The 26,291-nt window shown below is 43.8% G+C and overlaps 1 protein-coding gene across 12 annotated transcripts in view; it reads right to left on the reverse strand.

The window, feature by feature from the left end:
• Window positions 1-231: 231 nt before the first annotated feature.
• Window positions 232-26,291, reverse strand: part of ptprt (protein tyrosine phosphatase receptor type T) — a 320,800-nt gene continuing 294,740 nt past the window's right edge. For all 12 annotated transcript variants that reach the window (XM_070992933.1, XM_070992915.1, XM_070992925.1 and 9 more), the window contains 9 exons: window positions 22,513-22,667; window positions 16,839-16,974; window positions 14,049-14,198; window positions 13,651-13,824; window positions 13,361-13,492; window positions 12,420-12,545; window positions 9,549-9,712; window positions 4,139-4,274; window positions 232-3,073 (listed from right to left, as the gene is read on the reverse strand). In XM_070992933.1, coding sequence (XP_070849034.1) covers window positions 3,020-3,073; window positions 4,139-4,274; window positions 9,549-9,712; window positions 12,420-12,545; window positions 13,361-13,492; window positions 13,651-13,824; window positions 14,049-14,198; window positions 16,839-16,974; window positions 22,513-22,667 — 1,227 coding nt within the window. In that variant the 3' untranslated portion in view covers window positions 232-3,019. The remainder of the gene's footprint in view (window positions 3,074-4,138; window positions 4,275-9,548; window positions 9,713-12,419; window positions 12,546-13,360; window positions 13,493-13,650; window positions 13,825-14,048; window positions 14,199-16,838; window positions 16,975-22,512; window positions 22,668-26,291) is intronic.

Consider the following 26,291-nt stretch of genomic DNA (forward strand, 5'->3'; position numbering starts at 1 on the left):
CACTTTGTTGTAAGTGTATGGAAATTGTACTTTAGTACACAGTTTACTACTTATGAAAACTATACTTAAATCCTTTGTGGTATACTATGAGGACAGAAATAGCACCAAGTGTACTAGTACATTCTTCAGAAAGTATCATTTAATGTTTTTTCACCTGGCTCAGCTGCCAATCAGATCCCTCAGATTCATGCATAAAACATGCATAATATAAAAAATGGAGACGAGATCACATTCAACATTTTGGTCCCTTTATTTCATGTTAACCACATTTCAAACAACTAAACAACCAATGGTAATGGCGTCACCAGATCTAAACAACACTTTGCTAGACAAATAATCATCAGAATAAGAATTATACAAAAGAAATGTACAAATTCAGGACAAAAAAACAAAACAAAAAATCCAAAAAGAAAGCAAACAAAATATATAATACAGATGAACGGCCATGAACCGAGCCAATGAAATAAAGCCTTAGTGGAAATAAAAATGAGAAACATTCTGGCATTCACATGGTCTTACTGTCTTTGTCTTGATAGGTCCGTTAACGAGCCTGACTGGACTCCAGCTAACAAATAAATCAGAAGCGCAGACTGAACAGTTCGCCACAACATTTTGCCACAGGTGTGCTGGTTCTCAACATCTACGAGCAAACTCCGCTAGCTAAACAAATGTTCACCAGAGACCGGCCTTCAGCTTTATGAAGCTGTGTGAAGTGACGACATGAAGGTAAAAGACGTTATGGGCTTCAGCGACTTTTCTTTAAAGATACCGGCTTAAGAATTGCTTTCATCTTCAGTTTCACTTCTTTTACTCTCCGTATTATACCTCAGCCGAGACTGTGGCTGTTCTTTAGTCCCCAGAAGTGCCAACAAATCCCCAAATGTGATCACAGTCGCTTTGACTCAAAGAAAACAGGGAGCGTATCTTTGAAATTAGCTCGTTCACGTCTTTTAAATGGATACGAGAGAAATACGAATGTTAAAAGAGAGAAGCGATCAAATGAGGAGGTTGAAGTCACATCTGTATAATTCTCAGGTAGCCCTGTGAGCTGCGGTGGCGTCTGAACTGTCGGCCATGTTGACCCTCTGTCACTCGGGGGTTAATCATCAACTGAAATCATTTCCTATTAGAGCGGGTAGTGAGCTTGTTGAATGAATTTTTAAACCTGCGCATCACGACCGGCTCTGCTCAGCCGAAAGCAAATCTGAGGCTTTGTTTGTGGAGGAAAAGTAAATGTGACCCGTCTTTGTGTTGTCTTTTTAATGATGGACAGCAGGCTGGGAAACGGTCTAATCCCTAAGCTTCTTCTTCTTCACTGAAATGAATGCAGAATGTTTAACAGAACACACAGCTGGCTGATGGGTCGGATCCAAATCAAGGAAACTTAACATGTCCATCTTTTTGACCACCATGTGAGAAGTTGCTCCTTATTTTAGAGGAGCATAGAATCATCTGCCGGGGCAGAAGGTGCAAGAAGAAAGATGTCGCACGAGGGGGAAAATCTACGATTTTCACAGCTCAGGTTTAGCCAAAGCCATGAAGACAACAAAACATGGCTTCACCTTCGAGAGGCTACACGGTGCTGCAGTGATTGATTGCTTTTGCCTGCCTGCACTTCAGGCGCCTCGCTTGGGCCAGTTTTGATTTCAGTTAATAATTTATCTCAGTTTGTTTGTTGTCCTTTCAGCAGCTTCAGATCAACACGAGGGTTCAAAACCACATCAACAAAGAACGCAGTTTGTCATGTGGAGGGAGCGTCTGGACATCAGAGCTTCAGGGCGACCAGGCTGAGCATCACAGGTTCGCGTTCTTCTAAAAGTCTTACTGCCAATGTGGGCTAAATGCGCAATATGCAAAAATATATATCTTAACTTTTTAGACGGCGTGTCTCAATGAACAGTTTGCAGTAAGCTGAACCGAGCTGCTGAACATGACGCTGACGCAGCCTCTCAGAGCGATAGTGTTTTGAAATTATTTGTAATGCGTCTGGTGCTGTTTGTTTGTTTGACTGTGGTTGTCTTATCTTATTTACAGCACGGGGTGGATGCACACTAGAAGACCGACTTTACATCAAGCCATCCAACAACATTCAGGAAACCTGGAGCAGAGATAACAACAACATTTGGTCTCAAAGGCAAGGCAGGATTTCTTTTTTCTTCTCTCTTTAATGCTGCTGTTGTTCTGCATGCACTTGACTCCTTTTAACATGCTACATCCCTATTTTTAACCCCGTGAAACTGCTAACTTGATGCAGAATGAAGGGAAAGAAGCCAGACTGAGAATTTTTGGAACCAATTACCGAATTATAAGCATCATTAGCGTTTAACATCGACACAGTCAAGAGGCCGCGTGGAAATTCATCAGCTGGTGATTTCAAAGAGGACCCTCAGAAATAAGTGTCTGCTGAAAGTGTCGCTTTCGAGTCATCAACAACAACATCCACATTCAGCCAATCGCAGAGTCAAGGCATCACTCCAGCCTCAGCTTAATGTGAAAGTTCACAAAGCGTCTTCCGGTGTGCATCCAGCCTTCAGAGGGAGACAACATTCAAGGCGTAGAATAGATCTAAAAAGGAAATACTGTACAGTAGTCACGTCACAGCCCGGCAGAGAGGACAGAGAGACAGAGAAGGAAAAAGGAGCATTTTTTTTAACATCTGCTTCTGTTTTTTCAACATATCATTTTTTATTTTTTATTTGTACAAGCGTGTAAAGTCCCCGTCCCGCTGCAGCGAACACACACGTGAGAATCGCCGCTGTGCGTGTTTGTCGCTTTTTTTTTTTTCTCTCATCTGTACAGGTGGGTGTGTGTGTTGTCACAGGCACACACATAGATACACACACACTCAAATATGCCAGCATGCCCTCTCGTATTCACACACACACACACGCGCGCAGGCACACATGCTCACAGGTCGGGTTCGGGCGACATGAGGCAGTTTTGCTCTTTGTGCGTCCCGGTGAGAGTGACAGGCGGCGTCAACGGCGAATCAGACAAGAGATTTTCAGCCCACAGCCAATCAGAAGGAGCTGAGCGCCTCCAAAGCCACTTCATAGCAGAACTTATACTGTTCCTGTGGAGAGAACAGGATGAGCAAAGGTGAGTCGCCTGCACAATCTTTTCCAAACATCCTAAATTTGACTTTCACCATCTAAATCCTTTAATTACATGCAGCAGCTCAACACTGACGTACACAAAAGAAAAATAATTTGGATAGAAACATTCTAAGGCGACATGAAACGTGAAAAATATGTAATAAATACATGAATTAATACGTAAATTTTAAAGCAGCAAGCTAAAAGATACAGGAAGTAATGAGGCTGAGATGAAAATATTTGCAGCCGACTCCTTTCTTCCTGTTTCAGTCAGGTCACTTTCACTGTCAGGATTTCATTCTTGAAAGACTTTTTTTTGTTAAAGTGACGCTGCTTTACTCTGTGTTTTCACCAGTTTTCATTAGACCTGAGCGGTCTGATGAACAGGTCAGATATGTACCGCCGAGCTGAGCCGTGCAGCGTTTTAAACACCAGCAGGAGGATTTCAGAGTGAGTCATCAGCTGAATGGAAAGCCGGTGAAGGGACTGAAGTATTGGAGGAACGTGATGATGTTTTCTTGTACCGGTCAGAACTCTGAGCTGATTTTTGTATCTCAGAGTCGGTTCGTGGCAGGAATCTTTTCACTTGTCAAATATTTTTCAGGTAAACAGGCTCATTAGTAACAGGTGATAGTATCATGATTGGGCATGAAAGAGGCATCCTGGGCTCAGTCGTTCACAAGTGAGGGTGGAGAGAGGTTCACCGCTTTGTGAACACATGATTGGATGAAGGAGATTAACACATGGACTCAGAAACACTTCAGAAAACCGCTGTCTGTGAACACAGTTTGTTTGGAAATGATCGAATTTTGGAATCTGGGTTGTTTATGACGGCGTGTAAATATGAAGCAAGTGTGTGTCTGATGAAAGTTAATGCTAATATGTGAAACCTCCTCAAGATTATCTGTGTGTGTGTGTGTGTGTGTGTGTGTGTGTGTGTGTGTGTGTGTGTGTGTGTGTGTGTGTGTGTGTGTGTGTGTGTGTGTGTGTGTGTGTGTGTGAGAGAGAGAGAGAGAGAGAGAGAGAGAGTCATGAGTCCTCACCATAGTCTCCACCATATTAGTCTTGTTGTTCCTCAGTGTTTTGACAGTGTGGAAAACATCCACGATGTTCTGCTGCTGGATCATCTCATTGATGCTGCAGATGGCACAGAACGTTCCAGAACGGCCTCCACCGGTACTGCAGAGGAGGAGGAGGAGGAGGAGGAGGAGGAGGAGGAGGAGGAGGAGGAGGGGGGAGGGAGAACACAACATCTTCATCAACAAACGGCAGCATCATCATCCTGAAAACCCAGGTGTGTGAGCCAAAATCAGCATGTGGGTCATGCTGATCACAGAGAGAAAAGAAGGTAATAAAAGCCGGAGAGCGTGAGAGTTGAAGGGAAGACAGAGAGAAAGAAAAGGTGAGAACACAAAGAACGAAAACACCTCTAGTGTTTTTGGAACAGCTGCTTTGAAGTCAGAGATGTTCGCTTCCCTTCTTTCCAGAACAGCAGGACTTGCTTTTCCCTTTTATCACCGTGGGAGTCGTGCTTTCAAAAAGGTGTTTATCATGGAGTTTAATGTTTCCTTTCAGGCGTTTCTCTGTTCCTCAGTTATTCTTCTGCCTCTGCTTTGGTGCAGCCGCTGTGTTGTTGTTGATTGTGTCAGCCTCTCAGAAACGCTCTCCTCTGAAACCTAAACTGGGAAAACCTTCAATAGGTTCTAATAAAACTAATAAAAAAAAGGCTATGAGAGGCAAGATTTGCTTCTGTGTTGTGACGCCGTTTAAAGCGTAGGCCTGTGTTTCTGTTTGTTTGTGTGTGGGAGGAACGGTTTAGAAAATATGTTTAGCCTTTACAAAAGGAGAGATTTGGAGACTGTACTTCCAAGTCTTCATTGCAAATGCATCAAATGTTGATGTTCGAGTGACAAAGACTTCTAGAGGCACAGAAGAGAGACGAGGAAGTAGTGTGACGTCAGTACAAGTCGCACATAGAGGGAGGCCAGCGGGGTCGGATGTGTCCGTAAAATATCTTCGCCAACAGCCGACATTGGTTTCTTTGAACATGACCACAATCGCTCCCGAACCTCAAAGATGACCGTCTGCAAACCTCAATCAAGCTGCAGCTCTAACCTAAACCACAATGTCGTCCTCATGAAGTCATTCTTTAGCTTAAACCTCACCAAACCTTGATGACAGTGGGGTAACATCAGGAAGCAGTTTGATTTTTTCAGTCATTAGTTGTAATAGTTTTGTAACAGACAAAAGACATCGTCACGCCGGTCGAACACTTCTGTGTCGTTCAGAACGGCATTCCCTCCTTTAAATTAATATTATTTACAAGATTAAGTTAAGAAGTTTTTCTTACACTATATATGGGTGCAGTAGCACAAAAGCTGCAACACAAAGAGGGAATCATTCACGGTCAGTCAAATTCCCGACATTAGAAGACCTTTTTAATGTACGACGGTGGTAGAGAAAAGGTTAAATGAGACGCAGCCTGACAGGAAGTGAACGTGCAGAACAAAGAAACCCGTCACTGCATGGAGCAAAGGAATATGAGCTCCGCTAATGGACTGACGACATCTGAATGGATTTGTTCACCTTGGAGCTTTTCGACTTAATGCAGAGGCTAACTTGCTGTCATGGGCAAAGGTGGAAGCATATTTGTGTGTATATACTGTGTGTTTACTGGCTGTGTGGCCCAATCAGCAGTCAGTGCTCTGCCAGTCACCAGTCAGACCACCCACCATGAAAAGAGCTCCAGACTTCCCTGTCTCGACTGGTTCCAGCTGAACTCCTTCAGCATTCAGACTGAATAAAACATGCGGGCGCTGAGAGGTGGAGTGGCAGCCGTCACAGAAATCACCCACTGTCTAACAGCGCTGCATTAGCAATGCTCTGCAGTCAGGATAGCTGAGACGGTATCAGACGGGTCATCAATTTTCCATTTTATTAGCTTCTTATTCTCTCTGAAGGTCTAAAATTTAATGATTTCCAAAGTGGGAAAGAAGGTTCAAACAAACACTAAGACGTAGGAGCTGTTCAGAAAATCTGCCACCTCACAAACGATTAAACCTGCTTTTTTATTTAACAGTCTTTTTCATGTGCAAATCTATTTTGGAATGGGACAGTACCTCAGGTTACATTTGGTTTGGATATTAATATTTGAGATACAAATCTAAATTGCAAAGGTCCTTTTCTGGCTTCGTGTTAGCTTCAGTTCTTCAGTGTCAGAGGATAATTACTAGGTAAAGAGGAAAAAAACGAGTAAATACATTTTACATCAGCGCTGTCAGATACGTCTTAGGGCTTAAATGCATTAAACCTAATTACTGAAGTACAAGCAGCAAAGCCAATGAAATGCAGACGGATCAAGACTTGCGGTGCTGAGGGTCAGAGCAGCTGAATAACTTTCCCAGTTTATGGAGAGCTGTGCATGGTGTTTGGTGTTTTATTAACCTCAGTATCAGAGTGTCAACCAGGAAGTGATCACAAAGGCCGGCTCGTCTTAAAAGAAACGGCTGAGCGTGCTGCTGAAGCTACAGAAAATGTCATTTACAAGCCATTTTTACATCTGCAGTCATCTGTACAGTGAGCTAGCTCCGGTTAGCTCGCTTTTCTCAGGAAAACGCTGAAGCTTTTTGGTTTAGCACTTGGTTAGAAGTGCTAGAGTAAAAAGTGTAACCTACGTGTTCTTCTGTGAAAAGAAGAGAAAAATCAGCGCTTTGTGAAATTAACTACAGAGCTCCATTTGATGTCCGAGTCGAGGTGTTTATGAAATTCCTGGATCCACTTTGTTTACATATTAACTGCTGCATGCGGTGAATATTTTAGGGATGCGTTGGTACGAGGCGGCTCACTAGTTTTGTTATTCTCCTCCATCTAAACAACATCCATGTACCTTTAAATGAAAACAGATTGCTGTGTTGAGTGCTCCTCCTCACAGTTGTCCAACAGGTTCCCCCTGTGTGATTTACCGAAAACGAGACTGAACATTAAAGAGCCATCAGAGTCCAACCTCCAGGACAAGTGAGGAGCACAAAAATAATCCATTTTCGCCAGCTGCTGATTGAACAATCATGTTTCTTCTTATCTCTGGTGTTAATTAGTCCGTGAAATCAATAGCTGGGGCTGATTAACCAGTGTAGCTGTCGTCACCCACAAGCTGATGAAGCTTGCATCCTGTCACACACACTTAGTGGGAGTGGGCATAGCAGTCAGGGTAGCGGGAAGGGGCAACTATAACCAAAGTCAAATCTACGGGTATTGGTTTAAGATCGTGGTCAGAGATGGGATATGCATCTCTGTCACTATCTAAGTTTAACCACAGATTGTGTTTATGTCCATCCGCCCCATTCTCATGAATGCGATCTTTCAGGAACGCCAATAATTTGGCACAAATGGTCACAGTAATTAGAATGTGTTGGTGAAAGGTCAAAGGTTAGGGTCAACGTGACTTCTCGTCTGAAGGTGATATCTCAGGAGGAATGCCGTAAGGGAATTTCTTCAAATTCAGCTCAAACGCTCGATAAATGATGAAATATTGGCGGTGAGTCTAGTTTGTGCTGCTGTTTGAGTTTGCGTTCGACGTCACGGGTGCATCTTGTATTTCAAACCCTCTTTCACACACACACTCCGAAAACACACCGAAAGCAAAGCAAACCTCGCAGCAGCTCGAAAAAACAAATCAATGCCAATTCTGATTGGCCCAATGAGCTGTGACAGAGGAAGCTGATTGGATGTGCTTGAGGCAATGTTTGGAGTGTGTGTGCGCGCCGGAGTGTTTGTGTGTTGGTGAGGATCCCTGCAATCTCTCGTCTATAGATTTTACAGCGAGGTTTCCCTCCCTCATTATCAGCTTCATTTGCTCTGCTCAGAGAGGAACGTGGAGCTGAGCAGAGTCTGTGTACTTGTATATGTACACATGTATATGAGTGTGTGTACTGTAATCGCTATGTTATTGTTATTTGTTTCTGTTGCAACTACCCCTCGTTACACTGAAACTGTTCATATTAATAATGAAAGTAACTCTTCTGCTGTTGTAACCTTTACTCCTGATATATAGTCCAGCACTATTCAATCATGTGACCTGAAACTCAGTGTTGCCATTGGTGCAGACTAAGATTACCACATCTAAAACAGATAAAATGGGAGTGTTACTAAAGTACTTAAAGTTTAAGGGAATGCAGCATCCACTTGCATGAATTGCCAACAATTGTTCCCAGCATAAGCAATCAATTTACAAACTTTATCTTGTGGTATAAAATGAGCATGAAATCAAAAGTGACTAGAATCTGAAAAGAATTTCAGCTGTTATTCCTAGCTGACAAGAATAAAGTTGCTAAAATGTAAAGACTTATACGTCTACAGTTTGCAGGGCTGTATGAGCGATCTGTAATATATAATCCAAGATTACACAAAACTGCAGAGAAATAAGGTCTAAATTCTAAATTAATGTGCTAAGCTACGGAGTACGTTCAGTGAGAGACCCATCCCACCTAAACTCAGGACTGAGCGCTACAGGAAATCATTCCTGCCTGTGGCCATCAACCTGTACAACTCCTCCCTCTGAATGGCTCTTGGACTTTCACTCATCTGTTACATATTTGACTAAAGTTTGCACATCCGTTACTTTGCACAGTCATTTGTAATACTTTGCACATCCATATGTATTACTTTGCACATACTTTGCACACCTGTTTGTATTTATTTTTTCTCAGTATATATATATTGTTTTCTATTCTGTTCTATATTTTGTGGTATATTTTGTTTTATATATATATATATTCTCAATATAAATATTTTGTTTTTATATTTGCTTTATATATATATAGTTCTTTTCTTTTCTGTCTTTTCTTTCTTTCTAATTTTATTCTAACTCCATTCCTGTAAGGAGCACTGCAACTAAAAGAATTTCCCCTCAGGGATTAATAAAGGATTTCTGATTCTGATTCTAATTTTGTAATGTTGTTGCAGGCTTAGATCAGGCACAGCTTGGCTAATTTTTAGATATGAGCCACGTTTACATTGTTATCAATCTATAATGAATAATTCTATATATTATATAGCACAAAAAATACGTTTTCAGACCAGTGCTGTGTCTGTTTCTTCCTGTAGTGCAGGTGAGACACACCTGAACTGAGATCAGTGTTGAGTTCAGGCCATCTGCATGTTTGACACATCAGTGGGGAAACCATATGTAGTACGTGTGGTATGTGTTTTCTGCTCATCTTTCTCTCACACACACACACACACACACACACACACACACACACACACACACACACACACACACACACACACAAAGGGCACATTTGTCTTTGTATGATTTTGAGTTGATGTATCATCCCAGTGAGCAGCACTTGTTCCAGACCTCTTTTCACCGGCTTCAATTTCATTACAGGTCATGGAATATGTGCATCCACATGTGTGTGCATGTGTGTGTGTGTGTGTGCGCTCTGAACTTACAGACAGTGCACCACAGTCCTCCCGTCTCCTCCGTCGTACTGCTCCTGCCACTTAGCCAACCTCCTGACCAGCTGCAGGATGGAGCGTTTAGAGAGAGGCGTGTCCCTGTAGGCCGGCCAGCCAATGAACTGAAAGTGCTGCACCAGGCGGTAACCGTCCTGTGGCTGGGGAGGAGAGAGGTGAAAATGAGGATTTTAATCACCAGAGCTGTCATCTCCACAGTCCTCATCATGCAGCAGTTCCACTGGGAATTTAAACAACTGAAACACCGAGACGTCACGAAATCATGAATCACTTTGTCTCCCCTGAGAAACGTCTGATTTCAGGATCAGATGACCATTTCGATAATGGAACAGCCCCTCTTCTGTCCTCTCCTAAAAAATGCCAGGTTTGGACAGGTCTCTCCTGTCCAAACCTTATCGAGCTGTGCTGTGATCAGCTGACCTTAAAGCGACAGCTCTGACAGTGCATTCTGGACGTTTGCTCGTTTGGTTTTACTACAGCTGGTGAACCAGTTCGATTCGGGAAACTTCTCCCTCCACCACCAAAACCCCTGAGAGCTTTATCTAAGCAGAGCTCCCTTCCTGTTTTGTGGCGCCTCCAGCAGGTTTCTGGACAAATAAGACATCAGACGCTGTGTAGTTGCAGGCAGAAGCTGCCAGTCTTCTCAGTGGTGGTCTCATTTGGTAATGATGTACTTAACTGATACATAAAGCGTTCTACATGTTGTGCTCCAATTAGTTCTTGTTTCTGAACAAAATGCCTTTTCAAAAGAAATAGGATTGGACTCAAAAAAGAGGACATCTTATAATGTTTAATTCAATTTCACGGCAGACGGGATGTTTTCAGTCGTCTGGCCTGAGGCGACTGGCATCCACCACCTAAAATACCAAAACCCGCCATCACTGTCAGACTGATTCACTGCTCGTTTTGCGAAACACACACACAGGCACACTGACATTTACACACACAGCCATACAGCTGCGTGTTTTTCCCCCACTTTCCCAGTATTCCCATTTCTTCTTGTCTCTCTCACCTTTATTTCAAACTTTCCCTCCCTCCATTTCTTCCTCTCCGCACTCTTTTTGTTTTCCTCTTCCTTGTGCCCCCCCTCATATCTCAAACTCTGCTTCCTGCTCTTTCACTCTCCCCCTCTTCATTTGATGCCTTATTGGTTGGTGGTACAGTCTCGGCTAGGTTGGAGCTGCTCTCACAGTGTGAGATGTGCTGTTGTGGCGATGATATGAGCCATTTCACGCTAGACTGGTGATGTGTTTGAGAGGGAGAGAGAGAGAGAGAGCGAGAATATAGAGAGGAGGGTAGTGGGGAGTTCACTAAGTGCTATAGGGGCACTCAGACGATAGGGCGCCACTAGAGTTGTACCGTCATGGATGGGTGAGAAAATGAGATGAGAAGGGAGTAACAAGAGGAGGCGAGACGGGAGGAAAGAAAGGGGGATGCAGAGAGGAGAGGGGGAGCGAGAAAGCGAAGGGAAAGGAGAGGTGAGAAGACAGGAGGAGGAACAAGGAGGCGGGGGAGGGGGGTATTTTTCAAAATGTTTTGTTGATGCACCACCTCCGACCACACCACCTTTTTTTTTTAACCAGGGCTCAGTTAGCACGGCTGCTGTTGTGTATTAGCATTACAGTAGGTTTGCCGCGTCGTCCTGGCTGCTTAGAGGGAAGTAAAGGTCACACGGATGAAAAATGCCTTTTATGTGTTGTTGCATTGTGTTCCTGGGAGGATCTTTCTCTGTGGGTTACATGTCAAAGAAAGGGCAAGGATGGCATTTTTTAGTATTTTTATCTTGAAATCCATTTTGTACTTCTATTAAATGATCGTCAGCCATCAAAATAAGGCCTAAATTTATGGGATTGTACTTCTAAAACTACTCTTACTAATGTCAAATCTTGCTTAAAAATGCTCAGGCACATTCACCGTCGGACTGTTGGAAAGTTAAAGGTACTTCCACCTTTTGGCGAGAGCTTGAGGAATGCACCAGACCTGCTCCATAAAGACACGCGTTATGGGGTGAGGTGTGGAAGCTCTTGACCGGCCTGCAGCGCTCTGGCTTCAGCCCCAGCCAACACCTTAGGGAGGAACTGGCACGCTGACATGGAGCCAGGCCTTATCACATAGCATCAGTGTTGGACCTCACTTATGTGTGTGAGTGGGAGCAAATCCCTCCAGACACGTTCCAACATTTAGCAGAAAGTCTTCCCAGAAGACAGGAAGAGCAGCAAAATACACACTTCAGCAACCACAAGCAGGATGTCCGAAAAACTTATGGCCTGACTGTTTGTATCTATCTGTATCTTCCTAGCAGTTAGCATCACTCGGCTAATGTGCAGCAGCAGCAGCTAGGTCCTGGTTTGAGTGAGCTCCCCAGTGCTGCTGGTGTTAATGTGAGGAGGATGAAATACTGCAGCATGAACAGAAAAGATGCTCTGGGGTCAGGCCGAGGACCTCTTCAAACAACCACCGCTTTTCATGAATTGAATTATTTCTGTCAGATGAATGGATGGCGGGAGAGGTTTGGTGTGTTTTCAGTGTTCTTGAAGGAGGCCCTGAACCCGAATTCTACGTTTATCTAAGTCAACCTAACACCGCCTTCAGGGCAGAGCCACAATGTGATGCTGCATATTATCTTAAAAAACAATATAGTTTTAAAATGAAGTAAAGTGTGAACTGTGTGAGTTACTTTATATTGTCTGAAGCTCTCCACAGCTGCAACTACCTGCACTAAACAGCACCATGACCACATACTCTATTTTATTATCAAATCATCTGATTTTTATAAAGCTTGAGCTGATGCTTTCGACAAAAGGCCAAACTAGAGTATGATGAAGCTGAAGGCTTTGAGTTTAGTACCCGGGCCATGTTGCAGATCCTGAAGATTCGGTTGATGATGTCTTCATCGATGTCTGCCGAGATGAATTCCACTTGAATGGGACCGTAGCAACACGAACTCTTTTCTGGCCAGTACTGCATACATAACTGTAGAAAACAGATGAATATATATATAGAGAGAAAATAAGGAAGAGAAAGATGAATGAAGAGGAGAAAGAGACAATTTACAAGCTTTAACGGGTGAATTCAAATGGATTGAATAGCTTAACAGCACAAGTAACAATTGGAAAGAGGGAAAATCTCATATGAATTCATTTCATTGATTAGCAAGATGATCACCTCCATGGCTGGATGCTTCTATATTAACTTTACACTGAGCCCTAATACAAGAGTTATCTACATAATATGTAATAATACATATACTACAAATAATAATCCACGCAGGATAAAATGAGATACTGTAAAGACAACTTGCGGGAAAATAACACCTGAAAAAAAGACTGTAGTTTCACCTAGTTTCTCATCTACACACCTGTCAGACGCACACACAAGAAATAATGACAATTATTTCCTTTTTTAACAAGGTTTTTATTCAACCGCCAGATGTGCGAGCTGCGAAAACCAATTTACAGTCAGCACTCTGTGAGATGACGTAACCAAATCTGTGTCAGTCTGCGTTGATGAAGTGAGTTAACTCCAGTTTTTGTGGCGTTTTATTGTACAAAGCTGCAACTAAAAGCTCTGCAGTTGTCATGGTTTAATTCCAGGGACTGTCAATACGCATCCACATTCATAAAATAGCCTTTGGGCGTATTGATCCGGCTCTGTGATGTTCCAGTCGATTTGTCAGCTCCAGGCTGGCTGCTGTCTCCTCGTTTTCTCAAACTAACCTCGCCAAAAGCAGGAAAACAGATCAGAACGGGAACACGTGTGCGTCTGTGTGAGCGTGTTTGCGTCTGTACCTGCGCTGCATCCATCTCGTTCAGCATTACAATGGAGGAGCAGTTGTAGTCGAACACCAGCCGCCAGAAGTCGCCCATGGTGTTTGGCAGAGGATGCTGGGTAACAATGAAGGCCGCTGGCTGTTTGTGGCTCTGGAGTGTTGAGATGGACCAGAAATAAATAACAATAACAAGCAGCAAGTAAACAGAGCAATGCTTATAGCACTGGAAAGTAAAATACTTTAAAGAATAGACCCTAACATCATAAAACTACAACACGAACACATTCACACCCCAAAACATGCACTCACATCCATTAATGCAGCATTGATGTAATTGGAGCTCTCTCCGTCCACAGATATGAGGAAAGGCAGGCATCGGTCTGCTGACAGAACGTCCAAACTGCGGTTCTTGTCGTGGTTCCTGGGTAGCAAACCCACACTGCAGTCCTCTGGACGGACTCTAGGGGTCACTATGTTCAGGGTCTGATCGGAACAAAAAAGTTTATCAGTTAAGACAACTTTAACTTTACAGCAAAGGAGATTAGACCAAAGTACTTGGTTCTCAGACTGTGAGGACAAAGACGTCCACAATCACAGTGTGGAGGTTATTTTAAGTCTTAAACTTGTTTTTGAGTTCAGGGTCCAGCGAATGCTTGTAAGTTCAGTTCATAGTCACAGAAACGATGAAGACGAGTGTCAGCGCTCACCTGGAACTCATCTTTAATCTGGCTGGAGTTGGTCTGTGGGTCCAGTCTGCTGATGTTGTAGTAAATGGCTCTGAACTCACAGACTGGTATGGCTGTGTTTCCGCATAGACACGCCTCCAAGATGGCATCATGAACGAATACATACTGCTCCTGCAACACGAGAAAAAGAGTCCAAATTTCAGACAAATCTCTGGCCTTTGCGAGCAGACTGGTTCGGTCTTCTCTTGGACCTGCGTGAGGCCTCTGGACTTGACTGCAGCTCCTCAGCGTGGCTGTAAGACGACATCTCTGGGACAGAAGGTGCGGTTGAGCTAAGCCGCATCTCCCGCCTTTCCAAGGCTACGACAAACATTCCACTGCGAACACAAAGTCTGTTTGCTCTGTGCGTGTGGACTCCTTATTTCTGTGCTCGTGCTCTCTCGCCGGCCTAAAAGTGAATTAAAAGGGAGAAGTGCTTTGCCCCGCAGTGTTTCTGTGCTCGGGATCAAGTGTGCTCTTTGTGCTCCAGCTAACTGGCTGGTAAAAGCATCAGCCACCATGAGCTGCTGCAGCCACTGTGCATGCTAATTCACCTCTCGCTCTTTCTCTCACACAGTCTTTCCAGTTTTATCTCCAGTTTGTTCTCTTTTTATTTCTCTTTCTCCCTTATTTCCTCTCACACTTGTGTTTGTCTGCTGTCTCTCGCTGTTTCAATTTGCTTCCCACTTTGTCTCTCGCTCTCTCTGTCGAATGTTAATTGTTGCCCTTGGAGCGGGGAGGAGAGTTTCAAAAGCATCACTGAAATGTCCTCTCTGGCCATTACCAACTCCAGTGATACACACACACGTAAAAACACATGCGTGCACACAGGCACACACACCCGAACCCAGAGAAAAGCATTCATTCATACACACACACGCACACACACACTTTCTTTCCCCTGTGCCTTTTAAAAGATTAATTGCTTTGTGTTGTGCGGAGCAGGATTATAATAGCGTCAAGCAGCTTCAACACTGACACAAATTGCTCCCACACATATTCAAAAGGCAGGGCAGGATGCATTTAGCTTGGTTTCAAGTGCACACACACATGCACACAGACGCACGCACGCATGCAAAACTAGCTTTTATACCAATACTGTCACATGAAAACACTCAGAGTGATGCCCTGGGTAACTTTCCTGAACCTAGCACTTCTAAAATCCATTCAAAAGTCAATTTCAGGCTCTGAGCATGAGCTGTCAGTCTGAAAATGAGGCTGTTTTTCTTTATTCCTGGTAAAGTTGACTTTTTGGATATGCCAGGTTTTCATCAGTAGTACAAATGGAATGCAGAGGCGGGATGGATTAGGTCGGCTTAAGGTAGCTTAGAGAGGAAATGAATACTTCTGTTCCAAAATGAAACACCCAACATTTGGAGCCGCAGGCTCTTTAAAAATGATTGATAGTACAAAATTAGAACAAATTATGACACTGTGTAAAGGATAGTAAGTAACCAAGTCCTCTGCTCACAAAAAACTTATTGGGAAATATGTCCTCCATATTTTAGGGTTATTGAACGATAAACTTCCAGAAATCGAGCAGAAAGCCGATGGAACTTTCGGCTCAGTTTGACCTGATGGTGCAGGTCGGCGTGCTGATGAAGCCTGCTCAGCTCTGATTTAAGGCAGCAGTGTCGATGTCACGGTAGAAGCATTAGTTTTCCAGAGTTAACTCAGTTGTGGGGAGTTAATCTGTCTGAATACAGTTTGCTCTGGTTAGTTCTAAATTCTAAATTGGTGGCACGGTGGACAGTGGCAACACTGTCGCCTCACAGCTAGAAGGTCCCGGGTTTGATTCCCACCTGGGACGCTGAGGGCGTTTCCTCCACCATGCTCCCTGCTGCCCTTATCTCGAGAGGAAAAAGGGCCTTTCTGTGTGGAGTTTGCATGTTCTCCCCGTGCTCACCTGGGAGATCCTCCATAAAAATGAACCCCCCTCTAAAAACATGCATGAAAATCACCACCTGACCAATGGTGACGAAAGGAACCGGGTCCCCGGGCGCCGGTCGGATGGCAGCCCACCACTCTGGTCTGCCGCGGAGGAAGGACTGCCAGGACGGGTCAAATGCGGAGAGAGAATTTCACCAAGCATGGCATGTGCGTGTACTAAATGCATGTACTGTGTGGTGTGACAGTAAAGGCTTCTTCTTCTTAATCACCTGCTACAGAAACTGCAAACGAAAAATCGACCCTGAACAAACTAAAGAAATTTAGAAAGTTTTGGCTGCGAACTCTGGAAAACTTGTGTGTTTGTGTTTATGTGTGTGCGAGTGTGCACATCTCACGCTATATTCCTGACCATAAACACGCACGCACGGACGCAAAGAATCCTAACTGTGTGTTTGTCTCAGTGTGTGTATGTGTGCATGTTTGAGTTAGAGTTTGTGTATCTGTATGTGTGTGTATGTGTCTTTGCACTGCTGTCATCTATTATTCAGGAAATGTTTAATATTGATAGACTGATTGGGATGGATGATATAAGACTGCAAGAAGGACTGGGAAACTCTCTTTTTATGCTCCTGTATCTCACACGTCAGACAGATAGCATGCTAAATGCTAATGAAGCTAATTGAGCTTACTGCAGTTTCCTACATACAAACTGGCATTTGGTGGAATAGTACACGATGCATCATGCAAGCCATTGAGTTTTCAATTTTTAAGCAAAGGCCTCTCGCTGCAGAGCTTCTCGTTAAGCTTTGCTTCCACTTTGCTACCAGATGATTTCTTCTTACTTGACTTGACACTTTCTGTACTCTCACTCGGCACACCAACCTCTGTCTGGACCATGTTGACTCGTTGTGATCTCAGCTCTCGGATGCAGTTGAAAATGTCCACCACGCCTTCATTCTCCGCCATGTCCAACATGATGTCCACTGCAATGAAACAGCCCGTCCTCCCTGCACCGGCGCTGTAGAGACAAATATTAAAACTTTCACTCTAACATTAAGACCACCAAAGACAAACAATTGGCTGGCGATCTGTGGCTTTGAGCTAGCCTGTATTCAGGAGGGAGTCCAGGGCTGTACAGTGCGACAATTTCCATCGCATTTGCTACTAAAAATCATTCTGTGCGAAGAGAAACATGCATCCACTAGCACAAGTGCGACGGTGTTGGGCTGGAATCATGTCTAAAAAAATAGTGGGGAACCTATATTACTGTCTCTTGTCCTGTTTGTCAGTTGTTGGAACAATGCTTCATTGGAGTTGCAGTTCTAAGTGTGTACTGTCCTTCTCAATCCGAATACAAATGAACTACATTTCCGGCTAAACCTTCCCGCCCTCGCTGATCTGTGCCGGGAAGCTGCAACTATTGTATCATTTTTGTGACAAACCAACCGCAACAACTAAGAATAACAAGAAGACTCAAGCAAAATGAAGAGGTATTTTTCTGTAGTTTCTACCTCAGCAGGTCACGACAACGAGGATAAAAGACGCCGTTTGGAGTAAAATAGTACTACTACTTCTACTACTACTACTACTTCATCGGACCGGCCTGTCTCAGATACAAAAATGAATCGATTCAACCCTCAGTGGTTCAAAGATTTCACCTGGCTTGTATACGACCAGAATAAAAAGGCAATGTTTTGTCAGTATTGTATGGCGGCAGGCGAACGGACGACCAGCACACAGTTCACTGATGCGCATTGAAAATATAACACTGTTGATTTTTCATGTTTAAAAATGTTTTAATTCATCCTGTTGTGTTCAGGTGGAGGAATAACGAAGGTTAAAAAATGAGTTTAACTGTTGTTCAACATTGTTAGAATTTCTTATCAGTATCAAATTAATTTAGCCAATAAACACGTTAACTAACTAAACTTTTCTTTGTGCTACTAAAATGTTTAACTTGCTAGTACCAGTGCTACCACCTAAAGAAGTAAGCGTACAGGCCTGAAGTCTGCAGAAAATAAAGAAATAAATGCATGAAATATAAAAATAAGCATAAAGCTTTGGTTTTGTGACTGCAGGCCAAAGCTCGATTAAAAGCTGCATCAGAGCAGTCAGTTTCTCACGGCGTCGCTATAACTGGCACCTGCGCTCTGTTGAACATTTTAATGAGTTCTGGGTTCAAAAAGAAACGACGTGCCTGATAATCATTGCTCTTTATTTCGTTTTTTATGTCTAAATCCCTTAATGTAGTGTATAACAGCACTGCACAACTTCCAACGTCACCACTTAGCACAAACAGCGATTATTTACCCAGAGAGGTCATTGTCAGGAAGATGTAAACATGTTGTTTTCAGTGCCTGAACAAACAACAGATGCTATTATTTCTGATCAGAACAGTTTATAAATGCAGAGAGGTGTCACTTAACTGCTAATGAGACGTGTCACATTTTCAGATTTTGTTCAGGAGACGTTTGACATTCACATGGAGTTTAGTACGAGGACATCGCACACACATACACACACACACCGGCATGTTCAGACTTTAATGCCCCGTGTCAGGTGTTAGGGCAACACATCCTGAACAGTAATGCCTGGATGCAAGAGGTGGATGGAAGGACAGACAAACAGAGGGATGGATGGAATGAGCGAGGGAGCGAGAGGGATTGGTGGAAAGAGGCTTGTGATTGGGAGTGATAGAAGTGGTCGCCACATGGGAGAGATCAGGGGAGGAAAGGAGGCACAGACGGAGGGCTGGAGAGGCAACTAAGAGGATGAAGTATGGAGGGATGGAGAGAGGGAGGGGAGAAACATATCTTTCTCTTTGTAATCCCCCTGACAGTTCCCAGAGACAGCTAGAGAGAGGGAGAGAAGGAGCCAGAGAGGGGGAGAGAAAGAGGGAGAGAAGGAGCCAGAGAGGGGGAGAGAGAGAGGGAGAGAGAGGGAGAGAAGGAGCCAGAGAGGGGGAGAGAAAGAGGGAGAGAGAGGGAGAGAAGGAGCCAGAGAGGGGGAGAGAGAGAGGGAGAGAACAGAGAGATAAGAGCAAAAGAAAGAGGGAAAGATAGAAAGGAGAAAGAGGGAGAAAAGGAGGGAGCGCCTCTGCAGATTACCTGTCAACCTCTGTGATTAATGTTGAGACCAGAATACTGCTGGGCCTGTGTGTGCGTGTGCATACGTGTATGTGTGTGTTTGAAAGCCTCGTGACACAGGCCAATAGCATCAGAGTGCCCCCGGAAATTGGAAGCGACTGCCATAACTTCCTGCCTGTCTGTCCACATACTTTTACTATAGCTGTCTGTTAACGTGTCTGCTCGCCTCGTTTGTCCGTCCCTCCTCTCTCTGTCCACTTTTTGAACTAACAGCGGATCTGTCTTTGTCCCTGTGTGTGTCCCGGTCTCTGTCTGTCCTGTTAGGGCAACTGGAGCACATGAGTGTGTGTGGCTTATGAATGCTGCATTCAGGTGCATCTCTGCACTCCTTTGCTTTTGAAGGCTTCAATAAGATCCGTCACATGCTAAATGGACTGTATTTGTATAGCTTTTTCTAATCTGAGGGCACTTTTACAACGCTGCATTCACCCATTCGCACGGCGGCTAAGCCACCTGCTCATGACGAGCGTTATCCATTCACACACGCTCACACACCGATGGCACAGCATGGGGTTCAGTATCTCGCCCAAGGCCAGGGACTGAACCACCGACCTTCTCCTGTACCTCCTGAGGCACATCACGCGACGAAGCTTTGCTGATTAAGCAGCTAAAAACTGACTAAATGAAATGATGTTTTGTTGACTCGACATCTGGAACATCCAGATTCCTCTGCGTTGGTGTATCATGTAAAACCAATGACGTTCTGGAAGGAGCATCTTGGTTTATGCTCCATTTCAACAGTCAACATTAGTTTCATGGAACCATGACAGTGACCTTAATCAGACTGTCACTTCAGAGTTAGCAGATGGGAATATGATCATTTTAGGTAATTTTAAGTCCAAAAGTCGTTTTGGATTTTAGAAGTTGCTGATAAATCGTTAGGAAATCAAATGAAGTGAATAACTTAGCTTATTCATTCCTTTTAAAGCCGTGTTATTATGACTAAGAGCAAGGACTGACTTACTGGCACATTCAGTCGCTTGTGAGAGGCTAATAGCCAGCCCTGTCTCCTAGAAATGATTTATATATATAACACTCAACTGTTTTGCTAATTATTTTTTGAGTGCAGCCTGAATTCTGTTTTTTTTGCTTTTACTAGTGAAAGAAGTGCCGTGTTTCTGTGGCACGTTGTCGGGAGATGATCGAGCTAGATGGAGCCCCGAAAGTTTGCATTACTACGGTTAGAAAAGACAGTGGTTTTAATTACAGGCTAATAAAATAAACACGTCTTATCTTGTGCTTTAAGTCCCTGGTTACTTTTCAGCATTTAACTGAGATGCTAATCTTTTTCCTAACCTTGAACAGGTGCTGAGTGCCTGAACAAAACTAGAAAAAGCCTTAATCATGCTTTAGTTGTAACAGGTGGATAATGTACTAGAGGAGCTGATATACAAAGCATGTTGTCAGTTTGAATTATATTCAGTATAAGTAACTGTTGACATGGCAGATACATCTATTTATTCTGTGCAGCTTAGTTTTCTAACAAAACGTATCGCTCTTCCAAATTAATTCTCAGTGAAGTTTGTTTCTGGATTTCCACCATCAACAAGCTGATATTCAAACACTGACATGAACGGACACTTTTGTTTGAGAAGATATCTACTTTCTTTAGAAACTGTGGGTTAACAGGCAGAGCTGTGCAGAAAGATGGAGCCCATGCAGTGCCTGTATGAGTCCTTTGTCTCCGCCGCGCTCTTTATGGCAGGTTAAGGGTTTAATTCTCTGCCACTTCAAAGCTATGTGTCGCATTACGGCGGACCACCAAATGGAATAAATTACTTCTAAACCCTCATGCTGATATAAAGAATCTACTCCAAACATTTTTTCATGGCTTGTCAGAGTGGCGACCTTTTAAAGCCTGCGCCTGCTGACAATCCGGCCCCAGAGCTGAACTGTTGTGTCCCATAAAGAAGCGAACACGGAGGTTAAATATACTGTCGCCATGGGGATCTTAAAACTGTCACTTCTTTTTTTCTTCCTCTGCTCCTGGTCGATGATGATGGCGGTGTGATGAAAGTGGGGTGGAAGGTGAATTTCTTTCCCTTTCTTCTGCCGTTGCGTACTTTTTAAAGGTTAACATCATCAATCTAATTTATGGACAAAGGAGATTGGTGAGTGTGGTTCAGTGTGCGATCATGCTGGTGCTGATAACCTGCACTGTTGTCCTCTCTGAGAGGGAACGGGTGGACAGAGAAAAGGAAAAAGAGGCAGACAGTGACACAGAGAAGGAGATCTTAAGGCTTAAACGTGATTGAGGAACAGAGATGGATTTGCAGTCTGGCTTATTTTAGATCTAAAGAGCCATAGCATCGCATTTAAAAGTTGGTGTCAGTCTGGAAAGTGAGCTGCTGTTTGTCTCAATGTCCTCAGCATCACTCAGATCACTCATCTTATTTCCTTTGCTTAAACATGCAGTTCTGTTTATTTCTGTCTGACATTCTCTGTAACAAATATCTTAAGAATGAGACATTTACTCACTGATCAAACAAGTCCTCCAAGCTAAAACAACAAAATATGTTGTTTGTTTTTCTCTTCCAAAATGGCACATTCAGTGTAAACGGTTCTTATCTGCAGTATCTACCAACCAATATTTGTCCTCGCCTTCCACAACGAGCCGATGTCACCCAATCGAATTGGCGTTATTTCTGAAGATTTTGTGGTTAAAGCTGCAGAACGATCACTGTCACGGTCAAAAGAAGTCAACAATGACTGGAAAGGTGACCCCTTCATCCACCTTGACCTTTTGTGGCATGAATAACAAAGTCAAACGACTAACTTGTCAGGCTATTTCTGCCTTTGTTCCTGACACATAAGAGTCACTGTCACGCTGCTTATAGACGTCCTTGTCAGGTAGAAGTAAACATCGGTTGTATTAGACGCTAGAACAAATGATATATGTTGTTGTTGTTTCTCTTGTGCAAACATGTGGACAATGCTAATGAGCTTGAAGGACAGATTTGGAGGTCATGTGTAACTCCAGTATGTTTGTGCGTGCATGTGTGTGATGATGGATGATTACAACACAACACATCCTGTTTGCTCTGTGTGATGCTAGTCCCATAAAAGAGAGAGCCAAGAGCTGTTCGACTGAGCGAGTGTCTGTATGTCCTCGTCTGCAGCCACTCGGTGGCGTTGCTCGGGTCTTTTGGGGCTCCAAGCGAGAAATTCCTGGGGCCCCCACCCCAACCCGTGCACGCTGCAAAAATTTGTTTTTTGCACACATAAATGCACAATTTCTGGGACATTTGAGATGAATACTGAAAAAATAGATAAGTGGTTCTCAAAGGGAGGTCCAGGGAAGCGAGTCCGCAAGCCCCGCCCCTGCAGCCGCTGACCAATAGCGTCATGGAAATAAGCTCATCGTCTCTACAGAACCCGTGTGTGCTCGATGTGTGCGCCTGCCTTCTTACCTGCAGTGTGCCACTATAGGCCCAGCATCAGGCGGGTTGAGGAACTTGACCTGTCGTATGAATCCAAGCAGTCCGGTGGCGTAACAGGGAACGCCGTGGTCGGGCCAGCTGGTGAAGTGAAACTGACGGAGTTCACGGATCTCATGATGACCCTTCTGAAAAACACACACGGGAGACATGTTACGCCTAAGCTGCATATTTTAGGACGCCGATGGCTGGAAACGAATCTCCATTTTGTCTCGTGATGATGACGGATGCGTGGATCTCACAAATTGTATCATGGCTCTTTTGGGGAAGACTGACAGGAAGACATATCATGGTTCAGCAGACTAATTTACGGCAGGGATTTCAGGAATCGAGGGGCCATGCAGCCTCTCTGGCTTCAGATGGAAAATAAATCGATCTCGTGGATGTCAAGATGGCACTCTGGGCCACTTCTGGGAATGAGAGACAGGAAGACTTATTGTCGCTCATTTGCCTAATTTACAAGGGAGATTTGAAGAAACTGATGGCCATTTTGGCTCCACAAAAAAGATTAATTGATTTCACGAATCTCATGATGGCCCTTTTGGGAAAGACTTACAGGAGGAAATGTCACGGTTAAGTTAAACTGCCTCATTTACACAGAGATTTGAAATACCCAGCAGTCAGTTTGCCTCCTTTCTGTATGGATTTTAAGACATCATGTGTGCTTAAAGAAACCAGAAAGCCCCAAAATCCTGTTTTCTTACAGCACAAACAGAAAAAAGCAGAAAATGAAACTTTTATTAAACAAAGTTTTTGGGAAAAGTATAATTTTGATACCACAAGACAAGCACTATCAGCAGAGACAAGGAAACTGCTGGCTGGAAAGAAGCAGTTTTTAAAGCCAAAGATAAAAAAATAAACTTGACTCCACACCACTTACTGGCTCCTCTACAAAGGAGATACAGAGGGAGACATTTTGGTACATAACAGCAGAGATTATAGGAAAATGAGATGGCAATAAGCATCCATTGTGGCTGTCCATGAGATAGCATCTTGACATTTTAATGATGAACTTTCTGGAAACATAAAGGGCTGGTAAATACTTTCCTGTTGAACAATGGGGATATTATTAAGAAACTAAAATTGACATTCTGATGCTTAACAGACAGCAATTAAGTCTCACATCGCAGTGCCTCCCTGGGACACAGACATAATGCCTCACAAGTGTTATGGCGACATTTTGGACTTAGCAGAACTTCTGCTGCAGCAGCACAGAAGCTGAGCTGCTGAAGTATAATGAAATCAAATGCATTCAAACAGCAGAGTCATGGCTGCACACAAGGGTAAAAACAGGAGGTGCAACTCAGTTCAGTCCACCAGTTCATTCCACTGTAACTTATTTTATTTACAATATATCACAATGATTCAAATGCAAGCCTTTCAGCTTGCCTTGCAGCTTTCATTAAAGCTGCAGTAGATAACTTGTATAAAAGTCATTTTTTGTCATATTTGCTAAAACTGTCTCTATGCCCAGACAGCAGCACATGAAACATGATATCTGTGAAAAAAAAAATTGCTGCATTGCTCCCACCTACTGCTCCTACTGCGATTTGCAGGAATCCACCGCGCCCGACACAAAACAACCAATCAGAGCCAGAGGAGCGTCTGAGGGAGTGTCTGACATCTGTCAATCACTACTCACACACGCTGCGGCCCACCCCCTCCCTCCGCTCATGCTGCCGGCTGCCGCTCAGTCAAACAGCTCTGTGAGCGGCGTCAGGAGGCCAGTGAAAGCTATGGCGGAGCAACAACCAATCACAAAGCAGAAAATGCCCATACCGCCAACAACAGCATATACAGCTAAGACAACAAATAACCATAAAGCTAATATGGTGATTGTTACAGTAACACTCTGCAGTGCATACGGTATGTTAGCGACTGTCATGTAGGGGCTGGGCAGAGTTAGCTTGTTTCCGATGCTAAGGCTAACGTTACTGGTTGTCACGGCAGCCGCTGCAGGGAGGAGGGGCTTGGAGGCAGGGCGTGACGTGGAACTTGTGTTGGTTCAAGTTTTCAGGCTGTCTGCTCTCTTCTCCATCTTACCTACTGCAGCTTTAAGGCGAATATGTATCTGATCCAAAGGAATGATGGATCTGATGGATCAAACATCACTGACATGGTGGATCTGGGTGAGTGAGGTGATCACTGTGTGTCTAAATTCAGGGAAAATGTAATCACACATGAATCTTTTGGGACCAGCCTGCAACAAACGTGTGTGGCTGGATTTGAATCAAGGACATCGCACGCCTCCAAACTAAGCATCCAGGACTCCCTGTGAGCCTCAGTGTATTCTGACACTTTCAGACCTGTCAACAGTAATTCATATAACTCTGACAGCGTACACCACCTTGCTGATGTCAGATAACTGTGCCTCAGCAGCCTGAGGACTGAGAGGTCTCCCTTCTAGTTTCCTGCTCTGATTCCTGACCTGCATCTCTTCACAGGATGCAGAAATTTCCCAATTTTGTGACTGCTCCGGGAAGCAGCATAGAGAAGTGTAAGACTTCCAGGGGTTCAACGCAACACGTCCTGCTTTAATAATTCAAACCAATCGATTCTATCATACAATTCGGAACTAAACGGGGATTAAACAGAAGAATAGCCGAACAGACTGGCTCTGGTAGACAGACGCGGTTGTAGTGAATGGTTTGCCTTTGCAGAGTGCCTCATGATAGCCTGAGAAGCAGGGACACCATCAGGAGGAGGAAGACGTGGAGAGGTCAAGAGACAGACAGCGAATGGGAGGGAGCAGAGGCCAGTGAAGACGGCGTGTAAAGGAGTGAGAGACATACTGAGACAGGAAAAAGCGGTGGTGCGGTTAAGGAGATATGACAAAGAAAAAGACGGGAAGGAAAGATAAGATGGAGGAGGAAAACACAGACATAAAAGAGAGTGAAGAGGCAGGGAGGAGAAAAATAGAACCCAGAAAACCACAAGGTGATTTGATAACTCGACTTCCCATTGATTTGCTCTCTTGTGATGTTGAAATTACTTCTCTCAATCGATAGACGGCGGTCCAACACAAGCAGGGCATCACATCCGTGAGAGGTTGGTAAAAAAATAAAAATTAAGATGCTTGACATGTTGGAAAAAGGTGATGAGGTTGTAGAAACGCTTCAAAGCCTCTCTCAGCTGGGACAGAAGACGATGAGCCCTGCTGCCTTTCACAGCTGTCTTTAACTTTTAGTCCTCTCATCAAGACTCATTTGCATTGGATGAGTGACAAGTAACATATTTGATTGTTCTGGCGAAGCTTCGTTCTTAAAGTGCATTTGCAGCTTTTGGTTGTAAAAGAAGAGCCAGATGTTCCTTGTTTTAGCAGGAAAGCAGATTGTTTTGGCTGTAAAGCTGCTGATGTTCATATTTTCAGAGTAAAACGTCTCTGACCACCTTTCAGAGAGGTTGTTTTTAATCATCCAAGAGTTACGTGTGCATAGATGTACTGTGCTTTAGTTTGTTTTCTCTTCCTCCAGCTTCTCTTTCAGCTGAAAGCCTCTGTTTCCTGTGCTGTGGACACCGTGGACCATGTTTCCATGTCCTCCGTCTAATACCTTTAGTATGATTCCAAGACTGCAACCCATGCAGACAACGAAGGACGAGTAAAGCAACTCTGACCTGAAATCCCCAAAAGGTTCAGAATGAATCAGATGTGATATAGCTGAAGAGAGCTCACAGGAAGTCAGAAGAATTGCTGCATAATTAGCAGAAACGAAAAGAAAAACAGCAGCTAAACAGTACAAAGGTGACAGAAA

The sequence above is a fragment of the Chaetodon trifascialis genome, chromosome 3, assembly GCF_039877785.1.
Source record: "Chaetodon trifascialis isolate fChaTrf1 chromosome 3, fChaTrf1.hap1, whole genome shotgun sequence".
Lineage (NCBI taxonomy): Eukaryota > Metazoa > Chordata > Actinopteri > Chaetodontiformes > Chaetodontidae > Chaetodon > Chaetodon trifascialis.